The 19,732-nt window shown below is 30.5% G+C and overlaps 1 protein-coding gene across 2 annotated transcripts; it reads left to right on the forward strand.

Moving 5' to 3' along the window:
- The first annotated feature begins 10,763 nt into the window (after nucleotides 1–10,763).
- Nucleotides 10,764–19,429, forward strand: LOC125202716 (protein MICRORCHIDIA 7-like). 2 transcript variants are annotated; one of them, XM_048101162.1, is made up of 20 exons: nucleotides 10,764–11,173; nucleotides 12,103–12,177; nucleotides 12,289–12,323; nucleotides 12,421–12,499; nucleotides 13,067–13,159; nucleotides 13,356–13,440; nucleotides 13,963–14,038; nucleotides 14,325–14,453; nucleotides 15,160–15,258; nucleotides 15,350–15,451; nucleotides 16,173–16,337; nucleotides 16,429–16,524; nucleotides 17,167–17,218; nucleotides 17,298–17,409; nucleotides 17,492–17,553; nucleotides 17,706–18,067; nucleotides 18,501–18,595; nucleotides 18,681–18,768; nucleotides 18,908–19,030; nucleotides 19,090–19,429. In XM_048101162.1, exons 1-20 carry the CDS (start codon nucleotides 10,816–10,818, stop codon nucleotides 19,183–19,185), a joined length of 2,382 nt encoding a protein of 793 aa, XP_047957119.1. In that variant the 5' UTR covers nucleotides 10,764–10,815; the 3' UTR covers nucleotides 19,186–19,429. The 2 variants fall into 2 exon arrangements, with proteins under 2 accessions (XP_047957119.1, XP_047957120.1); XM_048101163.1 differs by having other exon boundaries at nucleotides 19,104–19,429.
- The last annotated feature ends 303 nt before the right edge of the window (nucleotides 19,430–19,732 follow it).

Below are 19,732 nucleotides of genomic sequence, written 5' to 3' on the forward strand. Positions count from 1 at the left end.
ATTATATTGAGATTTTACATGCATAATATTGATATTTTATATGCATTATATTGAGATTTCGTCAAATCATCAACATACACGAAAACTGAAATAAAAATAATCAAATTTCATCATCCAATCATAATTTTCGTGCTTTTTTTATATTAATATAGTGTATTACAAATATCAACACAATGACATTAGTATTTCAACACAAGTACACGAAAATATCAACCCAGTTTTATTGAGATTTCACAATCACTATATTGAGATTTTATATGCATTATATTGAGATTTCGTCAAATCATCAACATATACGAAAACTGAAACAAAAATTATCAAGTTTCATCATCCGAACATCGTTGGAACATATGCAATTGACCCCTCGTTAGAATCCTTATAAAATTACCTTTAATTTGATATATTTTTTGCAAAAAATAATTTAAATTAAGAGAGTTACGTAAATTTAAAGTTTTAAGATAATTTTAATAAGAGGAGATTGACATTAATACCCTTCTATTTTATTTCATAATTATTTAAATTTAAAATATAATACACTTGTCATTATATCAACCACTAGATCTCATAATTTAATGGTTAAAAATTGGCCTTAGTTTTGGATTGCTAATCAATTAGCAATTGATCACCCGATTTAGATATGTGTTAAATAATTGTCTTGTATCGTCAAATACAGTATGTACTTTTATATAAATTATGGAAAGATTGGAATTTTTCTTATGATATTATTTGTTTCTATCCAGATAATGTTCTACTAAGATTTGATAACGATAATTCAAATTTGTCCTTATCTTATGGATTATTAATGTATTATTTCCTTCCTAAACTGCCCTTTTTATATTTGTAAAGGTATCACTTTTAAATGTTTTCCTTGTATATAATCTTTTAATTATAGAAATCCCAAAACTTTAGACAAATTGAATTTATATTCCAAAGATTTAAAATTTTGGTCAAACAAATCTATGCTCATTAAGTCCGATAAATTTCATAATAATATTTTAAAACTTTTTAACTTATTTCTTATGTTTAATTCATTTTAAAAAGTTTTTAAAGTGCCAAACTTATTTTTATTTTGTATTTAATCTTTTAGAATTGAATAACCCTAATGTCATGTTTGTTTGACAGGAAAGTAAAGTTAAAGAAAATGATTACTAGTATTTTGATTTCTAGGATTGTGATTTCTAGGATTGTGATTTCTAAGATTTATGATTCCTCATAAAATGATTATGTGGAATATGATTGATGAAAAATATGATTACTATGTTTGGAAATATGCCAGGATTTTAAAATTATAATTTTCTGAAATAATTCGATGAATAAAGCACGCAAAATAAAATACTCTTATCAACTGAACTATTTTACATTAAAATTAAAATAGAAATTATAAAAACAAACAATAAATAATCTATATAATTAGCTAAACAGAACTAAAATAGCACACTAAATCAAAATAATCTACAAACATTTGACGGGGCATAATTGATCTTTTTATATAAAATATTCATCATAATCAAATTTGTGGCTATATTGACGATTAGAGCATCCACAATGGATGCCCTAGTGGAAGCCCTAATGAGAGCCCTAGTGATTGCCACATCAGCATGTCCTATCTTTCTATAATGGTGGAGCCCTAGTGGATGCCCTATCTTTTATCCATTTCTCATTTCAATTTTAATATTAATTTTTTTATATTTTCACATATTATAAATAAAAAAATTAAATACTAAATTAAATGAAAATCATGCATTACTTAATTTTAAAAAAAGAATTTGTAAATTTCATATTTAATTTTAATCAAATAAAAATAGCAAAAATTAATACACTATTATAGAACACAATAAATTTAAATAAAACACTTACATTAATCAAATAAAATGAGAAAAGTATAATAAAAAAAATATGTTGAGTTTAGGGCTTAACACACAAACTCTATAATTTAACAAGATACATTTACCATTAGGCTAATCTAGATTATGTAATGAAATCAAACAAATTTTTACATAAAGCCAAAAAAAACTCTCTTTTAAGTGTAAAAATAATTGTCCCACATCGAAATCACAAAGAAATTTGGAGTTGAAAACCATAAAACTACCATATGTCCTACACCGAAGTCACAATGAAAGTTAGAGTTGAAAACCTATCTATAATAAAAGGTTTACTCAAGTAATGCAAAACTTGCTCACTAATTCACAGATCCGTCTTTTAGTACGGATCGTTGTGAAATTATAGTTTTTTTTATTTCAAGTTAAAAAATTGATTTTTAATAAAAATCAATTTTTTAGAATTAAAAATTAGTTTTTATAATTAAAAATTAGTTTTTATAATTAAAAATTGATTTTTTTATAAATTTTTTTAGATCGGGCTCGGGCGTTGTGCTGCAATGGGCGCGCCCGATCTCACGCCCGATTGATCGGGCGGGCGATCGGTCGCGACCGAACTCTCGGTCGCGCTCGGGCGTGATCGACGCCTGCAGTGGATGCCCGACCACGCCCGAGCCCGATCTCGGCCGATCGGGCGCGCGATCGGGCATCCATTGTGGATGCTGTTAGAATTAATAAAATTTAGCACAACTAAAATTCATTTCTAAATAATCAAGTCCGTAGACTACATATATAATTATAATTACTAACATTTAGCGTAAATAAAATAGTTATGGAGTAGTGGAAGAAAAGTGATATTTGAGGAGTAGTGGAAGAAACTGCTTTTTCAAACTGGCCATGTTTGGTTGCTAGGATTATCTCTGGGAAAGTAATCTGATTTCTTAAATTTTAAATTCCTGCATTTGTTTCGGTTTTTAATCAAATTGAGAAAGTAATCAGAATCCGAGAACAAGGAAAGTTAGTATAACTTTCCAGGATTCTGAATCCTAGCTTTTCTTAGGTATTCTTTTTCCCAGTTTTAGTATTCTTACATATTTAAGCAATATAATATAGTTTTATTATTATTATTATTATTATTATTGTTATTATTATTATTATATTTTAAAAATAATTTAAAATTATAAATTATGCTTAATTTCACTATAGTAAATAACTATAATTAAAATTATCATAATTATAACTATATTTTATAATAATTCATAATATTAATTAATAATTTATTAATAATTAAAATATAATTATATAATATAAATTGTATAATGAATAATAATTATTATATTATATAAATTAATAATTAATCAATAAAGTCATAATGCAATTTTAATTTATAAAATTTATTCAATTATAATATCTGTAAATGTTATAATTATAATATAATAATTATTATATTTATTATTATAATAAATGAGTATAATACTCCATGTAACTATAACTATAATTATATTATTATATATTATGATGGATAATCCATATTTAAACTATCCATTGTAATGATAAATATAATAATATAATTATTATTATTTATAATTAATAATTTATTAAAAAATTACAATATTATTCTTTTTTATAAATAAAATAATAATAAATATATTTTTAGTTTGGTGTTTAAATTAAGTATAAATTTAAAATCTTGATATTCTCCAAACACAGGAAAGTAACGTTACTAGGAATCATATTCCCGGGATTCATTTTCCCAGGAATCATTTTCCTTGCCAACTTTAGTTTCCCAGAAATCCTTAAATTTCTATATAACTTTCCTTGGTTTTAGGAATTAGTTTCCTTTCCCCATTTTCTTATAATTTTACCAAACATAGGAATTTAATTATTAGAAATCATATTACTTTCTCATTTTCAACAAATACAAGAATTTTATAATTGGGAAATAGATTACTTTCCCAACATACGATCCTTGTCAAACAAACATGAAAGGTTAATATTATTGGAACCGAGTTAAGTTATCAATTAATTGGATAATAGTACTAAAAAGGAAGTAGTATATATAAACATGTAGTCTTTAAAATAACTATTATTATTTTTAATTTACGTTTTTACTTATATTATATCATATCTAATGATTTATGGAGGATACAAGAAAATCAATTTAGAAACCACTAATAAGTAATAAAGAAAAATTGAATATGTATACATGGAGATGTACTCATTTTTAATTTACAATCTTAAAAATTACTCCTACTATATTCTAATAATAATAATAACAAAAATAATAATAATAATAATAATAATAATAATAATAATAATAATAATAATAATAATAATAATAATAATAAATGAACAAGAATGGCAATTTACATCCATCTCACTCTAAGTGTCACATTTATTTTCTTTTTGGGATGTTTCAATCTAAATGACACATTTTTAAATAGAAATATTATTCTCTCTACTATTTTTCTCTCATAATTTATTCTTTGTTCTTTATTCTATGTCTGCTTAACTCACAAAATAACACTGAATATGAAATGTTCCATTTAGAGTATGACAAATAGAGTACTTCTTCCGTCCCGCTTTGGCAGTCCCATTGACTTTTCTGCACTCGTTTTCTAAAAATGATAATAAATAGTTAAAGTGGAGAAATAATAAAGTAAAAAAGAGAATAATGTAGATAAGACTCTTCTCTATATTATTCTCTTTTTTACTTTATTATTTCTCCACTTTAACTATTTATTATCATTTTTACAAAACGAGTGCAGAAAAGTGAATGAGACTGCTAAAGCGGGACGGAGGGAGTATTATTTTGAGTTTATTATTTTATATTCGTTTAAAATTTTTTGCTTGATGATATAGAGATACAAGGAAATCAACTTAATTACCATCAATTAGTTAAGTTATAAAAATAACAAAATAAGTACATACATATAGTCATTTTTATAATTTACAATTAAAAAAATTTAAAAATTTAATTATTGTATGCAAACTAATGGCTATCAATTAATTGGTTGATATCACTAAGAAAATTGAGTTTATGTACATGATGTCATTTAATAATTTACTCTCTTAAAAATTACTATTTAATAATTAAAGAATTGAGCTCAAATTAGTATTATCAATTTAATTGTTATATGTCATAGCTAATTTTATTTTACGAATTTTGTGTGAAGTTGTAGAGCATACAACGAAATCGACGTAATGATCAACAATTGATTGAGTGATAACATTGAGAAATTAAGTATACATATATGTGATCATTTTTATAATTTATAATCTAAAATATTATTTAATAATATAATATTTGAATGAGAATGACTATTATAAATTTAATTTTTATATTATAGAGCATATCTAATTTCGTTTCAAGAATTTTACATAGAGATGTATAGTATACTAGGAATTTGAATTAATGAACATGAATTAGTTAGATGATAATACTAAGAAAGTAAGCATACATTCATGTAGTTACATTTAAATTTATAATCAATAATTAGTTAAAATAAAATAATTAGATGTAAATGAAAATTTTAATTTTTTTTATTTGTATATATATCATAGTATCTGATTTATTTTCATATTTTTGTGTGAAGATGTATCTAGATAATAATCAATTATTTGAGTGATAGTACTTTAAAGTATTATAGATGTAGTTATTTTTGTATTATATAATCTTAAGAATTAATTAATAATAAAATAACTTAGACTCTAATGACTATTATCCATTTAATTTATTTATCACTATTACATACTCTATATTTAATTTTATTTCATAATTTTTACTTGAAGATGTAGTGTATACAATAAAATTAATTTAATGATCATTAATTAATTAGGTGATATTAATACTGAGAAAATAAGTATATATACATGCATTTATTTTTATAATTTATCTTAAAATTTATTCAAAAATAAAATAATTGGACACGAATAGTACTTATTTTTATCTATTATATACTCTACATTTAGTTTTGTTTCATAATTTTTAGTAGAAACATAGAGTATACAATTGAATCGATTTAATGATTACAATTACTTAGTTAAGTGATAGTACTCGGAATTTATGTATATATACACATATAAAAAATAATGATCATTATTAAATAATAATTTTTTTTTATTTCATAAAATTATAAAGATAACGAGAAGATTGATGAACAATGAATTAATAAATAAATAAAAAGATAGTGTATGATGCAAAAATTTGAAGCAGAAATCTAAAGTGTTCCTATACCATTAATGTAAATTACTTAATTATATTAATCTTTAGATACAAAGATGATTGAAGAAGGTATAGTTAATCGTTTCTTAAATTTGTGCATATTCAGTTTGAAAACTTAATGTTTTCCTAAATGGTTTTGCAAGGGTGAATGTGTAATGTTATAAATTCATGAATCATTATAAATTTAGTTAAATGTAAAATACCTAAAATATCCTATTTTGTATATACAATTTTTGTTAATTTATCACTACCCATCTAAATAATTGAAGAATATTTGTATACTGATAATTCAAAATAATCACTATGTTAATTTAGGATTTGATTTTATTCAAATAATATTTAAAAATATTTTAAGTGGAATTGAATATTAGAATTTGATACATTAGAATTTAGAAAGACTAAATTTAGATGTATCATAAAATGTGAAAAAGTTTCTATTAATATTGGAATATTGCGATCCATCCTAGTGGGAGGTATATTCGTACAAAATTACAAATTCACATGATTGGACTTCTTAATAAATAATTGATCTAAATGAAAATCAATTTCTAATAATATTGTCACACACCCTAGTGTGAGTCGTAATGTCGTATCCCATGAAATTGCAAATTCTTACATTTAGCCCAATTTATAAGATAACAGTACAATTTTGCTAGGGGCATTTGACATATATCAGCCTTGATTTGCCTTCCTTCTATAAATTAGGGTTTCATAGATTTCTTAAGTTGTTTGGGTATTTATTTGAATTCGTTGTAAATTAAAATAAATAGATGGAAAATTGTTCATCAATATTTATTTTAATTAGGGTTTCCTTTTACTCTTTTTCGCCTTCCATTAATTGTCCACATTTGTCATTTTCGTTTTTCCCCCCATTAATTGTCCACTTTTGTCATTTTTGTTTTTCCCTAATATTAATTGTTCACTTTTTACTTTTTACCATAAATGGTGAGTAGCTCCACATTCCATTAACTCATTTCACTCACATTTTATTATTAAACTAATATATAAAAATAATATTCATATTCCATTAACCTTTTTAATCAAATTTTATTTACATTTCTTAAAACTGTTGTCAGAACAAAAATGGATAAAGGAATGAGGGAGTAACTACTTTCATTTACAGTTTGTTTTCTTTTCAGATGTTTTTCAACTAGTGCATATATAAAGGTGATGCGTATTTTAGAGTATCCAATTCAGTTCACACAAGATATCAAGTTTAATTAATTAACAGTAATAATACTACAATACTGCAAGATTACAGTGTCGTAGTAGTATTTCAAGTGTCGATCCACAGAGAGGTAAAGATTGTTTAAAACTTAAAAAACTTAAAAAGATGTAACATAGAGATTTGATTTTTGGTTTTGAAAGATGTTGACAAAATAAAACTACAAGTTAACTAAAATAGACTATTCAAATGAGAAAATATGTCACTCCAAGTTGCTCACTAGGCTTGTATTGTTCTACACCTATACAACGAAACATATGAAGGGATTAAAACATCAACCTAATCACATACACTGAACATGTACACGATGAATAGTTCACAATTAGCTGAACACATAACCTATGGACCAATCTTCAATGTTTATAAACTCCTGCGGAAGCGCTAGAGGAATAAACATCTACTATGATCACCTACTTAATCCACTATCAAATTATCCTCTGAACAAATCTAATTCGATAGCATACCAACAATCGATTCACTCCTAAACTACGTTAAAGAGACAATAGCAAAGGAAATAACAACACTACATTATTAACCAAAAACATAGTGTATAAATATTGAGCACATTGTTGGTAACAAACACATGAGTTTAAAGGTGTAGAAACATCCATACAAAGCCTAGATTACAACTTGGAGTAACATAGAGAGCTTAGCCTAAACACATGGTGGAATTTGCAACAAAAACCATAGGAAACATGCTCTCGTTGAGTGAAATTGAGATTTGGAGACGGATCGTCGGAATGTTGGCCGGAATTTCTTGCTTTTCTTCTTCCTCCTCTCTCTCTCTTTCCCTCTCCCTTTTCTCGTGTCTGAATATGTCTCTATATCTTCCAAAACCGCCCCAGAAACCAATTTGAGACCTAAAATTCGGCAGTTTTCGAGAAAAACGCCCGACCGGGCAAAATGGTGCCAACCCGGGCGTTTTTTATGCCAACCCGGGCGTTTCCACTGTCCCCGGGCGTTTTTAATGCTGAAAACGCCCGACCCGGGCGTTTTTGCCGGTTTTGACTGCTTCGCGCAACATTCGTCAAATGGCCATAACTTCTTCATCCGAGCTCCGATTGAGGCGTGCAATATACCCACGCGAAGCTATTTCAAAGACTAAGATAATGGTGTTAAGATAAAAGAATTTGGACACCATCTTGATAGGCAACGAACAGTTTCAATCAGACCCTACTCCACATGTACATCTATCAACTAATATATAATAATCAAACCTTAATGATCAATTGATAGATGATTTAAATATACAAAATAGGAGAAAACTTGGAGTATAATTAGTATCATTTGATTCACATCAAAAGGCTACATTACACAATTTTATAAGTTTTACCTCTCTCAAATTTCCAATTGGTTGTGAAATTTATCCGACTTATTAAATAAATTTGTGTATGGTATCATTCAATTCATTCACGAATTATTAGACGTTTCATCCATCCCGCGGTACGTGATATCATTTATCCAACTTATTTTGGCATATTTGGTTGCAAGGATTCTATTTGGGAAAGTAATCTGATTCCTTAAATTTTAAAATCATGTACTTCCTCCGTCCGCGAATAGAATTCCCGTTTTTTCATTTTGGTCCGTCTGCGAATAGGAGTCCCGTTTCATAATTACCATAAATGGTAAAAAGGCCCACATTCCACCAACTCATTCCACTCGCATATCATTTAAAACTGATATATATAAGTGGGACCCCTATTTCACTAACTTTCTTCCACTCGCTTTTCTTAACATTTATTAAAACCCGTGCCGGAATGGAATGAGACTCCTATTCGCGAGCGGAGGGAGTATTTGTTTTGGTTTTTAATCAAACTGAAAAAGTAATCAGAATCCCGAGACAAGATAAGTTAGTACAAATTTTCAGGATTCTAAAATCCTAACTTTTCTTATATATTCTTTTTCCAACTTTTAGGATTCTATCATATTTAATGCAATACAAGTATAGTTTTATTATTATTATTATTATTATTATTATTATTATTAAAAATAATTTAAAAGTTTAAACCATACTTAATTGCGCTATAATAAATAACTATAATTAAAATTATCATAATTATAACTATATTATTATAATATTTATACATATTTATTATTATCATAATCATAATTAATAATTTATTAAATAATTAAAATATAATTATATAATGTAAATTAAATAATAATAAATATTATTTTATAAATTGATAATTAATCAATAAATTCATAGTGAAATGTCAAATTATAAAATTTAATCAATTATAATATCCATAAATATTATAATTATAATAATCATATTTATTAATATAATTATTTATGATTAAAATACTCCATTAAATTATAATTTCAATTATATTATCATATATTTTGATGGATAATCCATATTTAAGCTAATAGTAATAAATATAATAATATAATTATTCACATTTGTAATTAATAATTTATTAAAAAATTTATATCATTATTCTTTTTTAAAAATAAAAATAATGACAAGTAGGAGTATAATTTTAGCTTGGTGTTTAATATAAAATTTAAAATCTTGATATTTTCCAAATACAAAAAAGTAAATCATTTTCCTTGATAACTTTGCTTTCCCGTTAACCAAACATGACCATTAAGTTTTCCGTGGCATTCTTCAGGGGTAATTACACTATACATACAAATTGTTTCATCAATGTTTCAATTTAGTACAAAAAGTTTTAAGTTAGCATATATATTATTCAAAAAGTTTGATTAGTGTTTCAAATTAGTATATTCCGTCAAATAACACTAACACCGTTAGCTTTTTCTTATTTTTCATCATTCATTCCAAAATTTGATTAGTTTTTTGACCGAACTGAGTAGCTGTGAACATGAGATACATGAAGTCTTCAACCGTAACTTGAACTCCCAACTCCGCGAAAACATCGACAGCCGCCAACCTCGAGAGCTCCTCGCTTTTACACAGCGTGCACCTTGTCTATGTTGAACACCGCCGACACTTTCCCCCATTCGTTGTCAGTTTCATGCGGATTTCCCTCTTCCAATTCCACACAGGCCTTCACCATTCTTTCATCCGTTCTCCTCCCACATAAATTCGAAGATTTATCCATTATGGGCACCTGATTATCAAGAAATCTTGATTTGGAGTTGAAGAAACATAGATTTCTGAACTGAGTTCCTGAACTACATGCTGTTTCAGGGGTTTGAAATTGGTCTCAAGGTCATCGATGGTGGTGGTGTTGATGATGGGAATGAGAACCATATATATTTAATCATTATTTTAATGAAAATGGAATTTCTTCTAAGTGTTCATGTTAACGGTGTTAGTGTTATTTGACGGAATGTACTAATTTGAAACACTAATCAAACTTTTTGTAAGATATATGCTAATTTAAAATTTTTTGTACTCATTTAAAATATTGATGAAACATTGTAATTAATCCTAAACCCTAATTATCCCGCATAATAACAAAATCCGCACCCTTTATAAACGAATAGCACCAATTTTAAACTAGTTCACAGAAAAGGAAAATCATTAACATTTAAAATTGGATTCCATTTGCTTCCGCCTCTTCACTTTCACCACCATGGCAAAAGACACCCAAATTCATGTGAAGAAGGAACTACTCGACCCGAATTTCGCGCCCAAACCCTACTCCGCCCCGGCCAGTACCCGACCCTCTGCCTTTATCGACCTCTCCAGCTCCGACTCCGACTCCGACGACGACGATAATGCGAGGAAGAAGAGGAGAATGGCGGAGAGCGCTGTGCTGCCGGTGGGGTTTCTGGATCCGCTGCCGCAGCCGTCGACCGAGCAGCTTCCTCTAGCGCTTCCGTCTACCGCCGCGCCGGCGCACGCTGTTTCTGCTGCGCCGATTGCGAAGCAGTTTTGGAAGGCGGGGGATTATGAGGACGCGCCGTCTGGTGACTGGGGTTATTCTAATGGTGACGCACACTTTTTTCTCTCTTCTTCTCCTTTATTGCTTGTCAAAATGCTATGTTGCTTTTCTAATTTTGTTTTTTAACTTGAGTTGTGGCTTTAGAGATTTTTGAAAGTTGTAGAAACTGATTTTGGGTGTTCTGATTGTTGCTTCCTGTGGTGTACCCTATCCCTTTTAGTTGTTTCCGTTCTGAACGTTAAGAGATGAGGATGCCGGTTTACTTCTCCTGTTTAGGAACATAAAGGGGGAAACGTAAGAACCTGGTATAATCATGTAGTAACTCTTTAGTGGGGTGTTTCAGTCGATATTTTTGAAATCATTAATCAGTATTCAGTTCTCGATGAATTAATATCTTGTTCGATGGGAAACAACTGACCGGGGTTTTTTCGTTGGGCACTGAGTTTGAGAATAGAAGGATCAGATGCATCTGTGCAAAAGTATTGAGAAAATAGTGACAAACTTACTCACCAGCTAATCATCATTGCATGTGGGGGCTAGTGTTTAATAATCACTTGGTATTTTTGAGTTATTGAGATGGTTGTTGATGCTTCTGTAGTTCTGTTAACCTTGTGGTGTTAGTTTTACTGAAAGGTGGTTGTTGATGCTTCTGTTAACCCTAAACCCAAATAAAAAGGTGGGAAGCGTTAACCTAAAATTGCCAGGCTGAAGTGTGTTCTATGTGTTGAGTTGTGATCCCTGCGTACCCGAGAACTAAATGGAACCTCATGTAGTTTAGCTTGAGTTACACATACCACGAGAAGGATTTGTTTACATATACCCCTATACCCTATCATCGAGTTCTATTTAATCTGTATAATGGTGCTTAATTTTTTTTGCATCTGCATGCATCTCTGGTTATACGTTTTTAGTGAGTCTGAATAGTGACACTGGATGGATATAATAGCTAAATTGTTTCTTGTGTTATATACACAGGTGGCATGGACCATGTCAGAGTGCATCCGAGATTCTTACATTCCAATGCTACCAGTCATAAATGGGCTCTTGGAGGTAAATGAAGTAATTTTATACAAATATAATGCACATTTCTGCTTCATGTTTAGATGCAATGGTGCTACTTTATTCTGATGTGTTTGGTCTAACATGGATTTATCATTACAGCTTTTGCAGAACTCATGGATAATTCATTGGATGAGGTAAGTGAATTTGTTTCTTTTTTTCTGCTGATCATTATCATGCCAGGATTTTGTTTGCCTTGGGCGTCGTATTTTAATTTTCTTCTTACTCGTACAGGTCTGCAATGGAGCGACATATGTTAACATAGACATGGTGAAAAGTAAGAAAGATGGTGGCAAAATGTTGCTGATTGAAGGTATTATCATAAAAGTTTCACTTACTACTTTTCTTAATAGTTGCCCTGCATATGGATGATTATAGAGCATGGATTGTGAATATTTTTTACTTTTCTCCACCTGTATAAAGTTGTAAATTTGGCAACTTACCTTGGCACTGCATCAATCTTTCAGTGTGTCTGTGACAACAGTCTGAATTATTTGCTGTGGTTAGCATTCTTTTGCTCACATCTGCTATTGTTATTTATCTGTTTGTTTGATTTACTTGCTTTTTTTTTTTTTTCTGTTTAGGCATTACGCAGGCTCTAAAATTTTATACTGCCATCATTTTTTACTGGTTTGTCTTTGAAAGCAAAAGTAGGATATTTTTCTTAATTGTTCTTCCTGTTTACTTTGAGGGCTCCACAGAAAATGGAACTGTAATAAATTTGAATAACTTTGTGTTTATGCATAATGTAGACTAATAAAGAAGTTGCTGACACCATAACCATTTAAAGCTTATTTCTCTTCCGACTGTTCCGTGAAAGGAGGGTCTTTTTATCAACTGTTTTTTCACCTGCTGCCTTTTTACTTGGAGATCTGCTTAGATAACGGTGGTGGAATGGATCCGGAGAAAATGCGTCACTGTGTATCTCTAGGTTATTCTGCAAAGAGCAAAATGGCAGATACTATTGGGCAGTGTAAGTTCTCTCTTCTTTTTTTTCACACTCTCTTATTACGAGCACACACACACACACTGTTACACATATCTCTTTCATTATCCGTATGTGTGTACTCCCCACACCCTGCACCTTCAGACATATCTACTCATGCATGATGAGACTTTGAGTTATTTTTTGATAGTCCTTGACTTACTATTTGAGCTCTATGTCTCAGATGGAAATGGTTTTAAGACTAGCACAATGAGACTTGGTGCTGATGTCATTGTTTTTTCTCGATGCCGTGGGAAAAATGGGCTAAGGTTTGCATTCTCCATAAAGTACCAAGTTGCTTTTGATTTTTGAATTGTAGCAACAGTTTAGCTTTTGAAGTATGTTTTGAACTGTATCTAAATTGTTATTGTATAACCCAATAACCGAAGTAACTATGATCATCTACTCAATTCTCTGTGCTTTTGTTTGCTTGTTATCTTAATTTCTGAATAAGTTATGGTTGGCCAAATTTTTTGAAACACGAAGTGTTGGAAAAATGTCTAGGTGGCTGCCTAGTTGCATACAGTAGTAGATTCTCATTAGAGTTAGTATTTATGATTGAAATATTTTGCTATTTCGAATCCTGGTACATATCTGGTTGAAGGCCACAATAGCAGATAATTTTTTCAACTGCCAGCATCTGGAATACTTTTCTGTGATCCACCCTTTCTAATTATTGTTTGTATTTAGTTTAATTAACAATTCTCTGTTCGTCATACCTGATGAATGCAGCTTACATGATCTTTTATTTCACAGCTATGCAAACCAATTTATTTAACTTTTGCATTTAGGTCAACACAAAGCATTGGATTGCTGTCCTATACATTTCTGCGGAGCACTGGGAAGGAAGATATTGTGGTTCCCATGGTGAGCAATTGTATACCCCCACCCTACCGAATTCTCTTTTTGAATAGAGTATCTGAACTGAAGTGTAACATCTTTAGTTCTTTTTTTGCACTAGGATTTTAGTATTGCAATGAGCATTACTTTGACTTGACCAGGATTTTCTTAATTCTTTTGATCCTTCTTTTTTACGTGCTTCATGCATATTGGAATTCATTTTACTGTTTAAGTAACTGCTTTAATAATAGGATAATATTTTATAGTATTTTCCTTTATTTCGTGGTTTTGACTTTCTTTAAATTACAAAAAGCTTGACTATGAAAGAAGTGGACAAGATTGGATCAAGATAATTCGATCATCAGTCTATGACTGGGATCGAAATGTTGAAACAATACTGCAGTGGTCTCCATTTTCAAGTGAAGATGAACTTCTTCGGCAGGTGATATATTTTTTCCATCTTTTTCTTTCTTTTATTACTGTTCTTCGTTTGAGTTGTTTCCTAATATAGATTAATATTTGATGTCCTGATTTTACATAATAGAAGCATAAAATCATGTCGTTAATATCAATTGCATCAGCGGCATTGTACAAGTGTCAGACTGTCGGTACAAGACTAAATGTTTCCTACCTTTTCTTTTTCAAGCTCAGATGAAACCATTTAGTAGAATGCAATCTTTCTGCTTCCTGGAAGTAAATTTTTGTGTAGTCTGTGTTTTGGTGTCTACAGAAGCATTGTCCACTGAAATACAACTATAGAAGTCAATTCAAAGCTCACTTCAAGGTGGAGGGTGAAAAATATGTTAAAGTAATGGTATATGTAAATATATATGCATACATACATGCATACATATGTTTATGTTTTGTTTTTTTGTATTATGTGGGTGAATGCTTTGAATGCAACTCAAGATGCTACACTAGGTCTTCATCTTGTAAGATGCTTGGATCTTGTTTAGTTTTGCTTTCAAAAGCAATAGTTTTTGTTTTTTCTAGAAAACTTTAGATTATAAAGTATGAAGGACACTTGATTCACTGACATGTCAAGTTTGATGTATGGGACTGAAACTGCTGTGATGCTTGGGCTTTTTGGACAAATAATATTTTGTTTGCTTGACTTGCTTTTTTTTTTCTTTTTCTTTTCTGTGTAGTTCAATCAAATACAAGATCAGGGTACTCGTATAATAATATACAATATTTGGGAGGATGATGAGGGACTGCTGGAATTGGATTTTGACACAGATCCACATGTAAGTTGCAACTGTCTTTTATGTTTGAGGATATCTTCATTTACGTTGATAGTTCATAGCATTTATTCATTTTCTTTAATTATATCTTAAGGACATCCAAATCAGAGGTGTCAACAGAGATGAGAAGAACATTGACATGGCAAAGAAATATCCTAACTCAAAGCATTTTCTAACATATCGTCATTCATTAAAGGTAAAAATCTCTACTATGATGCTCTGATATTCTATGCTCTATATTGGTGGTCATTTCCTGAGTTTTATTTATCTCATATGAAGTTTAATTTGTTTCTTTTTCAGTTTAAGTTTTCAAACATTTCTAAATTTTATCATTTATATTCATATTAGGGGTTCAAAAAGTTGCTTAAACAGGAATTTATCATTTATTGGTGATCTGTTAGTAAAGATCTATCAGTTGAAGCATGGCCATAGAAAGCTTTGTGTCTCTTTTCTATCCCCAGAAGCTAAGGTTTTAGAATTTCTCAGTATTTCAGCAGAACCTAGTGTGGTAGAGTCTATAGAGAAGAGATAGATCCGTAAAATAAGTTTTGGATCTATTCCCAATTTATTATTTTGATTGTGCTTACAATAGTCGATCCACATTACTTATGCTTCTTTTTTGTTGCAATTACTTTCCAATTTTTGTTGGGGACAAATAAACATAACATGCAAGAGCTTCAAACTGTGCTTTTCCTCTTCTATATGTACCATTTGAATTTTCTTGATAGATACTGTTAACTAGTGTCCTTTTCATTATGCAATTTGATTCATAGTCCTTCCCTACTCTTCTTTCTTGTTTTTGTTATACAGTTCTTTCTACAGAGGTGCAAGTAATATACAAATGTACAAAATTGCAAATTAGATATTTGACTAAGAAATTTAATGTCATTCAACAACTTTCATTGTTTATATTGCAGAGTTATGCAGCTATTCTCTATCTCAGAATTCCTCCGGGCTTTCGAATAATTTTGCGTGGTAAAGATGTTGAGCATCACAATATTGTGAACGATATGATGATGTCTCAGGAAATTACTTATCGTCCTCAACCCTCTACTACTGAAGAGATTCCAAAAAACTTAAATGTAACTTATATTGCTATTTGCTTTCATTCTGATCATTTGCAATTGCAATTTTGATTGTGCTACTTTTTTGCTAACTTCTGTGTTTGCATAGATGGTTGCTACTGTGACTGTTGGCTTTGTTAAGGATGCAAAAGCTCACATTGATGTTCAGGGCTTTAATGTCTACCACAAAAACCGGCTTATTAAGGTAGTTGATTTTTTCTGGCACTTAAGAAACAGCTTCTGCTGCATGTTAGCTTTCTCTAGTTGGTGTATTTATTTAGAGTTGAGCATTATTGTAAGTTTGTACAGAAGCATTTGTTTCTTCCTACTGTTTCTTTATTCCTGATAGCTTTGGTGTGGAATTGTTCTCAATTTTGAGTTGCACAGCTTGGAACATGGCATCTAGGTCATTTTAACTTTTCATTGCATTAACTTTCTACAAGCACAATATGACTTGCAATGGGAGTTTGTATCCATGCATGACAACATCATCACTTCATACGTATACAAGATAATATGAAGCTAAACAGAAGCTACGTGTGTAGCTCATGGATGGACATTTATTTAGGGATTTTAACTGTCATTTACTCTAATGAAGGGAATATTGAGAGAGAAAGTAACTTCTTTATTGCTATAAACTGTTTTTCATGTTTTTATTCATTAAATACGTTATTTTATTTCTTACTTACCGTAACGCAACTTCTGAAGGACATGATATTGTTTGGCAGAATATTTTTGTCAATGTGTCTTTTGTATTTCTTTGTTCTCATATTTGTTTCATGTACATCTATTCCTTCATTTCTGCACTTGAATGCATTGCAAATGTTTAAAATTTTCATATTTCCAGCCCTTCTGGAGAGTTTGGCATCCACCTGGCAGTGATGGTCGTGGAGTTATAGGTACATTTTAAGAGTTCTATATTACAAGATCGGTGTTTGGGTTAAGTCTCTTAAAGTTGTATACATATCTGTGTTGAAGGTGTGCTTGAAGCAGATTTTGTTGAACCAGCTCATGATAAGCAGGGTTTTGAGCGGACTACAGTTCTTTCTAAACTTGAGGCTCGATTGATACAAATGCAGAAGACATATTGGTCAGTCTAAGTACCTATATATTGCTTTTAAAAACAAATCCTAAAAAAACTCTGGGGATATTCTAATTGTGGCCTTTTTCAGGACTACAAACTGTCACAAAATTGGCTATGCTCCAAGAGTTAACAAAAAAGTTAATCAAAGAGGTAATATAGAAGGGTTGATGCTCAAATGAAACCATAACTAGGAAGAGAACAGAAATGATAGTCAAAAAGCAATATTTTTGAAATTAAAGCATATTAGTTGTTAGCATCCAGTATGATGTTTCATGTTTTGACTGAAATACATTTGTTTTCAGAGATCTCTCCTGATTCTTTTCCTCGAGGTTCTCGATCGAAGATGAGAAATTTCACTTCAACTGACAAAACACCGGTCAAGTTTGGGGACAAGGGAAGTAACAGTGGGCGTTTGAATGGCAAGGGTGATGTCAAGAGAACTACGAAACAACCAAATCGCACTGAGCAACCCTTGTCTTCTGATGAGTATCTAAGTGATGATGATAGGCGGAACACTTCCAGGAAGCATAATAATGGGTCATCCTCAAAGGATGTTTTCAGTAAAGACGGGTCACATAGGCCGTCGGGGTTGAGAAGTCGTAAAGGTGATGAAGATTACACACCTGAAATGCCTTCCCGAACAACCAGAAATTCAAAGTCACAGGTGAGTCCTAGATTTTGGTTCCTATGTTGGCTCATTTCTTGTGCAGCATGCTTTGGGTCATCTTTTAATCGAGGGGCTGAATTTTATGGTTTGAAATGACTGGATTGATATCCTTCAAATAGTGGAATTGACGTCCAGTAAAAATCAGTCAAAATCAGTTTGAAACATTGTGGACTTCAAACCTCCAAGTTGCCATCAAGTGTTTGCTATTATGATTTCCAAGTCCCATTTGCAAATCCTTACAACCAATGCAACTTATAAACAAATTGTTGATCTCCTGTGTGTATAGAGTGGGGTCAAGGGTCCAATCCTCACCACCCTTCTTTATCCAATTCAAAATCTGAGGGACTGTTTGTTGCAGTAACATTTATTCATTTGTCATTTTTTGAACTCATAGATTTTTAAAAAAATGCTGTTTTTATGTGATTATCAGGAGAATGGCCTTAACGATGCTGGAAATTCACCATCAAATTCAAGTTCCAGTTTATTGGATCGGTTGAAATTAGAGAATCTCCGGTTAAAAGAGAGGTACCATGGTCTTTCCTGAATTATGAATTTATCTTGGGCTGTGTAAACATCTCAGTAAATCGATCATACATTCCTGAATTCACAGATTGAAAAGGAAAGAAGAGGAGGTTCTAGGTGATTTGCTGAATGATTTGAATAAAGAAAAAGAAAGATCCCAGTCTCTCGAAGCTCAGGTTATGTTCATAGATATAGATATTTCATGATTTTTTTGTATATGATCTTGTTGTATAGCAGCATTAAACTCTGCAATAGTGAGAGTCATTTATCATGTATGTCTACTTTGGCTGATGCATCGGCATTATCACTCAACAGCTACAGGAGGCAGGACAAAAACACGAGGAGCTAGCTAAAGAGCAGGAGAGTTTGATTGAAATATTTTCAGAAGAGAGAGAGCGGCGTGACATAGAGGAGGAGAATCTGAGAAGGAGCATGAAGGTTTGTCATTACCTATTTGATTTGGCTTCCCTTTTCGTTGTATAACTGAACTCGTCCAGTGTTTATCCATCAGGAAGCATCAAACACGATTAAAGAGTTGCTGGCGAAAATGCGAGTTTTGGAGAGGTCATGCAACACGAAATAGGCATTGCTGATGTATCTGTTTTTGGTTTGGTATAGAGTTGTACATGGTAGGTCTGTAGTAGCTGAGGCTTCGTTAGTTTGCTGATTTCTTCCACAAGGTATCAACTCTTACCCTTTGCTCTCTTCATCTAGGAAGTTAACCTTTTCTTAGTTGCGACTTGCTAGCTATGTTCATGGGTAATTTTTTTTTTTTTTTTGTAAGAACTCTTCTGTCTAATCATTCAAATTTAGTGGATTAAATTCACTTGTTGCTCATCTACTATTTACTCTTTATTGACTTTCTAAGCCTGCTTAAATTCTTCGTCAAGTGGAGTATAAAGTATAGTAGTCATTTAATAATTTCAATTTTGTAAAGTTTATTTATTTATTTTGAAATGAGATTAGCTTGTTTCGGTTAAGTTGTTGGTTTCATCATATATAGTCCTTGGATCGTGATATGCTAGTGGTAAATGTTATTTTCTAACGACCTTAAAAATCATTGATGGAATTTGATATGTTAATTTGGGGTTTGAGAATAAACTCATAGGCTTCAATGGCAAAGTTTCTTTTAAAAGATAA

The sequence above is a fragment of the Salvia hispanica genome, chromosome 1 (genome assembly GCF_023119035.1).
Source record: "Salvia hispanica cultivar TCC Black 2014 chromosome 1, UniMelb_Shisp_WGS_1.0, whole genome shotgun sequence".
Lineage (NCBI taxonomy): Eukaryota > Viridiplantae > Streptophyta > Magnoliopsida > Lamiales > Lamiaceae > Salvia > Salvia hispanica.